At 35.2% G+C, this 10,035-nt stretch overlaps 1 protein-coding gene across 1 annotated transcript; it reads right to left on the bottom strand.

The window, feature by feature from the left end:
• Positions 1–2,357: 2,357 nt before the first annotated feature.
• Positions 2,358–5,646, bottom strand: LOC142974884 (uncharacterized). The gene is made up of 4 exons (XM_076117455.1): positions 4,909–5,646; positions 4,585–4,653; positions 3,459–3,633; positions 2,358–2,527 (listed from the first exon to the last, which is right to left on the bottom strand). Exons 1-4 carry the CDS (start codon positions 5,644–5,646, stop codon positions 2,358–2,360), a joined length of 1,152 nt encoding a protein of 383 aa, XP_075973570.1.
• Positions 5,647–10,035: the final 4,389 nt, after the last annotated feature.

Below are 10,035 nucleotides of genomic sequence, written 5' to 3'. Positions count from 1 at the left end.
CATAATTAGCTCCAAACAATTGAAATGTATCTTTTATAAAAGTTTCGAATAAAATGTAGTGAGCACTTATTTGTTCATTTTTATCTTCAAAAATATTAACGCAATAAATGAAATAGTAAGCAACTCTGTTTTATTAAAAGTAGGTACAAGTTTTAAAAGGTATTTGTGTTTAATTAAAATTCCCCCAGCTCAAAGGTAAAAGATACTCAAAGATATTGGCGGCAAGTTAATAGAGAGTAAACAAAGTCAAGCTAAAAAAATACTCCAAACTTTATTTCAATAAACCTTCAAATAATACCCGAAGCATATTATGTTGATAACATCGTCTCCGTAAAAGTTAAACATTCGTAGTTGAATGTCGGATGTGACGACACGGTTATCCGGCGTGTATGTGTGTGTGTGTGAGCTCAACACCTGAAGATATCCGCCGCAGTGTTTGTACTCACTCATTCAACACACACATCAGATGGCATACAGATAGCGCGCCCTTTGCGACAGATTGAATTGCACTCACATATCTCCGTCTAGTCATGTAGAGATTGTATTACTGTCTTATTGTTCTACATTAATATATTTACGGAAACTTAATACATAAATGATTTTATACGTATGCAATGTAGTACAATATTACAGAACAATTTCTGCAGATGCAATTTTGTAACTTAATCTTAAATGCTGTTAGAGAACTGTAACTTAATTTGAGTCTAACTGAAAAGACTTTATCTGTGATAAACTAATTTAATATAACTTATTAATTAAAAAGACTCCTAGAATTTAAAAATCATTTGTAGGTATTTGAAAACAACATTTCGATGTAATCTATAAAGGATTATTTTACCTCTTTCTTAAACTCCTTGAACCCGAACGTATTAATTTAGGCAAGAAGCATCTTTCATTCTGACATCAATTGTGGGCTTTTAAATTTCGCATCCACTCACAAAAGCAAGGAACGAATCATCTAATTAGACATTACGTCTGTAACATTTCTGAAAATCCTTTGTATTGCAGAATTTTATGCGTTCTTTGTTCCAACGGCATTTTTAAAAGTGTTTTATGACGAGGGAATGTAGTCTTTATTATTTAGTGGGTAGGGTTTATTTTGTTGACGGGTGGTTAAGTATTGAGGTGGTGACAATCGCGGGCTGCAGCTCACTAACGAGCCCCCCGCCCCCTCATTTTCATTTTATCGTCGCGCCGCCCTCGACGGCTACTATTTACAGTTCTTTTGCACCACTGTCGTAAGGTAAGTATCTCATTTTGTAATATCCTAATGAGAAAATTTTGTATATCTTTATTTGGATGTTCTTTTGGAACTGTCTTTGGTAGGAAAGTTATTAGCTTAAGAGCTGTAACTATAAGTGTTTATTAGTTATATCGTGGAACATTTATGTATTATAAGGGTGTTTTTCTTTGAATAGTCTGTGACCTGGAACCCGGTAGGCGGCGCGGTAGGTCACACAAATATTTGACAAGCTATAAATATCTTCAGCAGTTCAGTTTGTAGTTTACACATTTCCTTCTAAAGCAGCAACAACAAACTTGCTGCTCATTTCTGTGATATGCTTAGGTATAAACTACTTGAATTTTGGTAAGCCGTTAGAGTTTCTTACAAAGATTTTTACGAGTTTAGTTAGTCTCACATTGCACTTAAAGATTTAATACTCATTTATATTTTATGACAAAAAGAAAAAAGGCAAGTAACTTTTAATACTTCATTTATTGCAAATGTGGTCAAAAAAGTATAAAAACTAAAATTAAAAGAATTGAAAAGATCAAGCGATAAAATAAATGGGCTAGCGCTAGATAGAGGTTGGGGAGATAGGGGTGCGCTGACGTCGGCGTCGTAACAATAGTGAACCTAGAGCCGAGCGGTGAACTAGCGGAACTGATTCGATTGACTCCTACCTACTACTAGGTCTCTTTGATACGCTTTTTTACTTACTACGATTTTACTGCAAAATTGGAACTGGGTTACAAGAATACATACTGATTTTTGATAGATTTTAATCATAAGCGCGATAATGATTCTCCGTGTGGCGACAGGCTAGAGCTGTATTACTGTATAATATTATGCGTGCTTTGTAACCGGGTTTTTAATTAACGTGAAGTAAGATCAAAACGGACTAGTTAAGCTATACTGATGATTACATTTGTAGCTACTTGTCGGCGATAAAGACATAACACGGATTGACTACTCCAAGTTTACGCCGCGTTTCTTACTTAAAATTATGATATTATTGACTTCTCTAGCGTTTGACTAAGCTTACTTTAATAGTATAGTTTAATCGCCATATTATATTTAACAGGATCCGATGAGATTTAAAAAACCATATGTTAACGTTAGATGTACAATAGGCTTATAGTACATTATTGAACTGCAGCGCGATGACAGTGTATGTGGTGAAGAAGGCGACGCATGAGGGCAGCAGTGACATGTTTACATTCAGCGAGCCCATCACGTTGATGTTCACCGGGTGAGTGTAGCAGCAACGGAGCAAATCTTTTGTTAACTTGTAGTGCTTCTCATCTAAAACAAATAAATTAATATGACTAGCTTTTGCCTGCTACTTCTCTTCTTTTCCACTTAATACAGAATTTTTAAATAAACTTTCACCCCGTATTTTATTCCCTTGGGAGTAGAATTGATAAAAATCACACGTCATAACATCACCTGGATGCCAAATTTCAGTGGTTCGCCGTGCCGTCCTGAAGTTTGCGTGGTGCGTTGATAGATCACTATGTCAGTCTGTCACCTTTGTGATATATATTTTTAGATAAATAAGAACATTTACTAGCAAACCTTTTAACTGATTTTAATGTATAAACAAAGTTGGAAACAAGTTTTTGCTGCTATTTATACGATGCCCACGCGAACGAAGTCATGGGCAGATGATGTCAGTAACATAAAAATTGATATATATAAATATAAGTGTGTCCACAAATCAGTAATCAATTTGTAAGGTAAACATTGATTAAATAATCAGTGTTACAAAAATGAAAAGAAGTAAATATTTATAAGTATTCTACTTAACATTCGATAACTTGGTAAAATAGTGGTAATTCTTCTTCAAAAATGTCTGTGGCTTTTTAGTTTCTACTGGATCATAATTATTAACGCTTGTATAGCCAGACTATAGGTAATTTAGAACAAAGCCAAATGATGCAACACTAGTGGAAAATTCCACTCAAAGGAATATTTTCCAAAAAATGAATTTACATGTAAAAAACCGCTTTTAAAGCAAAATTTTCAAAAACATCTCATAACAATGTATACAAAGTTACGCGTTTGATAGGATATCTCAAAAACTACTCGTCAGCTTTTGATCAAATTTAAATGAGGCCACATAGAAAAACCAAGTACGAAAAACTATTTTAAAATCAGAAAAACTTGTGACGAATATGAAAAAACAAAACACTGACCAACTAACAAACCCTCTTTTTAAGCCGGTTAAAGATACAATACTTACTGTCAAGAACATGTACATAGAGTTCGCATAGTTTTCGTATGAGCATCATAGAACTGTCGAGTACCCGTTGACCAGCCCTCGATATCACGTACATGGCGATGAGGAACGTTAGCATCGTGAATCCATTAACAAATAATAATATCGTCGGTTTACCGTCGTCTTCAGCCTAGGAAAAAACGCAATGAGTAATTTTTGTTTCAATAGTATTGCTACAATTAGCGACAAATTGAGCAGATGACTTTTGTAAATAGTACGACGTTTCTACCGTCAAGTAATTTTATTTCGGAAAAACCTATAAAAAGAATTGAATATTGATTTAAGGGTAACTATTTTTTTTTCCAGACATTATCCGACTGGAAAATGTGTTATTGAATAAAGCAATCTAATAATGAAAATATTGTAGTTTGGAGTGTTGGTAAAATATGCCAATGCTAATTAGTACACAGTATCGCTCGAATTACTCTGCTGCACTATTCAGATTAAACCTATTTTTCATACAAATCTCGGTTGAGAGACACAATAAATCGTAAAACAATGAATTCCTACACCGAGTGATTCCATTCGTATTTTTATATGCGTTCACAGAAAAAGGTCAATACAAAAAAAAAAAAACCTAAAATGCAAACGAAATAGATAGAAAAATCTAACTATGCTCTCTGGAAATCAAATTCAAATAGTTAACTTTTAAAAGCTACAAACAAAATACATATATGTATACATATACACATGAGAGAAAACCTCCCCTTTTTTTAATCGGTTGATCTAGGAGTACATACTAATTTAAAAAAAAAAGATATCTCCCGCACTAAGAATTGCCCTTGTGTCGCGGGGACTTTTTGACATAAAGTACAACCAGACCCGAAACATTTATTTGTGGATCGCACAAATAATTGTCCCGCGTGGGTATCGAACCCAAGACCTCCCGACGCGATGGTAGCGGCATGGCGACCTAAACCAGTGCGCCACGGATGCAGAATATAACTTGGATGATAGATTTGTCAGGATATTTGAAATTCATAGCGTTGTCAGTGCAAATCCCAATAATGTTTAATTAGTGGGCATGGTTACCGGTGCTGACCGCATTTAGGTGCATCGTATACGTAGCTCTTACCGCAACTGTCATTGTGGTCAACGAGTACAGCAGCATTATGAAGTAAATTGTTAATATCAACAGCATTATAGTCAACTGAAACAAACGAAAAATCATTAAAACAAAATAATACAAGTTGGATAATCATGTTATTTGTTACAGTATGCAAGATAAAGAGATTTTTTCGCACTTTTGTCGTTAAATATTTTAATTAGCTATGCATTGCAAGAATGTATATGAAAGTAGAGGTAATTTTCTCATATACCATATGGCGAATGCACATTACATTTAAGTATTTATGTCTAAATAATTAAATCTGGAAAGAAACTTATTAAAGAAGTTACTAGATACCTGAGTACTGAAAATGTAATTACACAATTTAGAATTATAGCTGATATTTTTATACGCAGTTATCCACATTTCAAACTTCTTCTGACGATCTTCTCTTACCGCTACGACAGTCTCATTTACTCCGTCGTTATGTTCTTTTGTGCTTGTCCTTAACAATTCATTGTCTATAGATCGTGTGATCACGTTCACTTGCTCAGCAATCACATACAGTATACCGTGCAACAAGAAGAATTCGAATAAATAACGGTAATCGCAAACGATAACATTAAACATGTAGAATGTCGCGAACTTTCTCTCGGGCATCATCACATTCTGGTTCATCTCCCTTTGTGCATAGACGTACGCTGCAATTTTAGTACTGCAGAATAATACTACGAATGTAGTAATAGTTTTCTGCGCCTTCAGCAAATTATCCGAATAAATACTATCAGCAAATAGACTGTGATAAGTGTCAAAGTTCCGCAAGAGATGGTGGAATGTTTTAGAGTGGTATAATGCCAATATTATTAAAGCTACGGAAAATCCGGTCACTGAAAAGAAGTATATGGTTTGAGCCTTCAACTCCAGCAAATCATCAGAGATTGCAGAAATCACCATATTACACAATATGCTTATCGTGTCGAGAGTTGCCCAAATGCTAATTAGTACTCGACCACATAGTTTATAACTGCGAAAGTTTCGAAACACGCATGTGAAATTTTGTAGATATAGAAGATATTTTATTGGTGTGAGATTCATGATTCGTTTTAAAAATAGTTAGTTGCTTGACGCTAAGCACCGATGACTAATGTAGGTAGAGTACCTGCGACGACTAGATGAGCGCTATCGATCGCTCGCGTTATTTGCTTTTAATCTAATCCATTAACGAAAGTCAACCGCTGAATAATTAATTCGTGCGAAGTGAAATTATAACGACATAGACTTCTTATTTGGTAAGGGGGAGTGTACTTTATGACAAAGTAATTGTAAGGACAAAACCCACAATAATCGAGACATTGTTAATTATTTTAGCTGAGCGCGGTTGGAGAGCTCATCAACTGCGGGCCTGTGGTACAAAATTAATAGCGCTCAGATATTAATATCGTGGATTGTGGCCAGAATTACGTTCAGGGATAAATGAAAGGAAAAATGGCGGCTTATATTTTAACGAGCGCTGTCTAATGATAATAAGCCTAAGCAATCTCAATGTTTTATATAAGCCTTTGCTTGTGTAATATTAAGAAAGTATATTTGGCTAGAGATTTTCTATCAACTCAGTATATGACGTAGGTACTTATTTATAAATTGAACTTATAATATTCTCCTAACAAATAAGACTAGGTACCTTACTTTTACTTGTTTGAGGAAAACTTAATCGTTAAAATTCTATCTTCTTAAAAGTTATATAAAACTGCCTGTTGAATTTATTATAATAGAGTTGAAGACAGAGTTAGAAAAGTTTACTAACTACGTACATTTAGTTATTCTAAAGCTGGCGGCAAATTGAGTAATAATGAATTGAGAAACTTGCCTAAAGCTAACTGACACATTGGTTTAACTTCTCTTGGGATTAAATGTTAAGTAGATGAGACAATCACAGGTAAACACAGAAAGAGATCTTATCTTTAACAGGCTTTGTATTATATAGACCTAATAAATCCATTTTTATTAAATTAGAATAATATATTTCATTGAATGTAGGTCAGCAAAGTTAATGATGAGAGTCACCTTCAGACCCTTATTATGTAATTTCATAAACAGCTGAGAAAATTAATAATATATGAATTTCTGGCCAAATATAAACAATTTGAGTCCGGGTAGTAATAAAGTGACGTCATAAGTCGATGTCTTGCGCCGCCGCGTCGCTGACGTAGCGCTGTCGCGGTTGTTTGCACTCCACTGCAGTCCGTAGTCGTACGGTAATGGATATTGAAGTGTCCGCACGATTTTTGTTACCAACAAAAAAATACCAACGTTTCGTCGCCCAGTCTAATGGGACGCACGGTTTTTATATACAGGTTTGGAAAAGATCACTTTTCTATGGACGGTGGTTCGAAATAAATAATTGGTCGTCAGTAACGGAAAAAATATTCGCGGCTGTGTTGCAATGTACGTGACACTTTTTTCTTTTATAGTAGCAGTCATATTTTTATGTCTGCATCGCGTACTCATAGTACAGTTTTATTATGTACTTGCAGTTTACTATTTTAATAAAACACTACTCGACGCAGCGCAGGTATTCATATCTCATGCACAATTTCTCTCGGTAATAAAAGATAAGGCTTCACTTTATCTTGCGCGGTAAGGAATAACGCGCGGGACGGATGAGCGCAGCGTAGATATTAGCGCAATTACACACGCCGGCACGCGCTACGACTGCTACGAGCGCTACGAAACTGCTACGGTTGCGGTGCAGGTCGTCTGAATCACCCGAATGTTGCTATTACAATGTAACTTTAGTAAAATATACTTAACGCGCACTTTTATAGAATAATTATAAAAGATTTCAATGTATTGGAATCTATATGATAAAATCTATTGAAAAAGGGTCGACGAGGTTTGTGTGTAGACAGGCCGTTAACGATTATTTTCTGATTCTTCATATTTCTACTACTTACAACTTTTTAACAAATAAACGTTTTTACTGCACAAATCGTTAAATTAACAAACTACTTCAACAGCTCAAAGATGGAACCAACCATGTGGTAGTTGTTCCGGCATGCGTATTTCGATAAGGACGCATTAGTCACATGCACACGGAGTGCACGCAACTGCTGCAGGCTTGAGGCGCACCGCATGATACCGCGATGCCGTGCTCAATGGAGCACACACTGAGATAATCACATCAAGTATATGTATGAAGATAATTTCATGATATATGTTTCTTGGTGTGTAGTACTCGTCCTGTATGGCACTGTATAGATGTGAATGAAGCAAAGTAAATTTGAAAGGAAAGTACTAAGTGGTGTTCTCTGGCACTTGGTACGATCCTGGGTAAGGGTAGGCAGAGCCCTATGGGAAGAAGACGTGATTCATGTATGTTTGTTTCTTAGTTTTGCTTCGTTGCCTCCCGTCCATAAATGAAGGAATAGTATTTTATACCGCTTCTACAGCTAGTATTGATCGGTTATATATTGAAGCAAATAAATAAATTCAAATCATAAGTACGTGTAGGCGATGTATACTCGTACACGCCTACTACGAGCTCAAATAGGACTGGTAATTACAAGCTCATTTCTATCATGAGAAATTTGAAGCAGCCTAGAATTTATTACTTTACATACAAAGACATGCAGATCACTCTTTATAACAATATGGATAAAAAAAGTACATATTTGTGTTCAAGCACTTCACACTTTGCGTAAGTAAAAGTGAAAATTCAAATATTTTGAACTTACCTTTAAGAATCATACTACTTTTGTATAATAGGTTCCATTCACACTGGGTTTTGTTATCGTAATGTTAGTGTTATTTTTCTGTGAGAGATAATATAACGAATACTAAGTAACATTAGTACTCAAGGCAAGTATCTCCGACCATTAGCAGCTATCTGGTGTTAATTGTCTCCCCTGGCTCGGCGAGAGATTTGTAGCGCCTCATGTAGTTCGAAACTAAGTGCATATACATATGTTATGTACGATAAGTATGTAGATATGTAGCTTGTTCTAATATATCATGTGAAGATTATCGCTAATGAATTGGTTGTATAGTGGTTTTAAGATATTTCATCATAATATAAATACGTTGTAACCTTGCAAACTAAACAACTAAACAAATTGAATTGCTTGTACATAACAAGCAATTAAATTTTTAATGGTATCGTACAGAATAATATTACTAAAATGTTATATAGCAAAAGTTTCTGTGTTCAATATAATTTCAACAAATTATCTAATGTTATGAAATGATAAAATTATATTATACCGTGGGGTTGTAAAATATATTTTTCTTTACGTGTTTTCAACCTGAGACGTCTTTACAGAAAATTTTCCATTTTGACAAGATGTAGCATTGTATAGAAGTTTCATCGACATAATGAGTGCGGACGCGATAACACTCGTACAGTTACAGCATTAGTAGAGTATTGACACAGGCAATCGGGCCCCGCCGGCCCGTGACTTGGACAAAGTGGCCCGAGTGGCCCAACCGCCAGCCCCACTAATGGAGGGAAAGTGGTCGATTACAATTACGACCCACCGAGTGGAAAGTTCAGCTTTTATGATATTAACTCTGAGGTCGAAACGTGTTAAACCCAACGTTTTAATACCTTTTCTTAACTTTTGCATAGAACTTCTAATGGAGGATTTACGAGTTCCCACGTTAAAATAAGTTACGATGTCCTTATTTCATCCGCGCCGAGTGGCGAGCTCTGTGATATCTCACAGTAAAATGTTATATTGTACGTGTAACAGTACCCTCTGTGTATTCTTTAAACGTTGTTTTCGTAAAGTCACTCTATTCTTTATTACACTTCCCTACTTTGTTATTCAGTCCATTTGTGTAAAGATGTCGGTTTCATTTATGAGGTACATTTCGAGTGTTTTATGGCACTTTGAGGCATTAAAAACCTGTTTGCGGTCTCATAATCTTCCAGTCCATGAATTTGGAAGAGGAATGGTTATTATGACAGTTTAAATGAAAAAACTAAGTTTTACAATGATGTGGTTGTTTACACGCGGAAGTTAAACAAGTGCAGAAGGGTGTCAAGGTCGTCGGTGTACATGTTGTCCCTCCCCTCCTCTCCCTGGGGTGCCGTCGTCGCCACGGTTAAATCACATCTAATCAAAATAAATTTATTCATTACAAACTACAATCTAACACCGTCCCTGAAATGTGAACTAACTACATAAAACGAATTGAGAGACACTTTCACATTGTTCTCACATCTCTATTGTAGAATAACTTATGGATGACTTTGTTTAATGTTTCCTAGCACTTAGTACTTATATTTATTGCATAATTAAGTATACTCAAAGAACGTTGTTTTTAATAAGTTTAAAACTTATTAGTTTAGTTTCGGAAACAAGATATAAGTTATTGAAGTCTACAACAAAATCAATACTAATCAATATTTATTTGCAAACATTTATTGACACGCATAGGAATACTAATCATCTGACTTTGTAACTCATTAGTCAGTCAGTCTTG

The sequence above is a fragment of the Anticarsia gemmatalis genome, chromosome 8, assembly GCF_050436995.1.
Source record: "Anticarsia gemmatalis isolate Benzon Research Colony breed Stoneville strain chromosome 8, ilAntGemm2 primary, whole genome shotgun sequence".
Lineage (NCBI taxonomy): Eukaryota > Metazoa > Arthropoda > Insecta > Lepidoptera > Erebidae > Anticarsia > Anticarsia gemmatalis.
This window is presented reverse-complemented; position numbering and strand designations above follow the sequence as displayed.

Coding starts and splice junctions, on each gene's coding strand:
- LOC142974884 (XM_076117455.1), bottom strand. CDS start 5,646: ATGAATCTCACACCAATAAAATATCTTCTATATCTACAAAATTTCACA. Junction 4,654..4,908: donor ATTACATTTTCAGTACTCAG/GTATCTAGTAAC, acceptor CGTTTGTTTCAG/TTGACTATAATGCTGTTGAT. Junction 3,634..4,584: donor ACTCGTTGACCACAATGACA/GTTGCGGTAAGA, acceptor GTTTTTTCCTAG/GCTGAAGACGACGGTAAACC.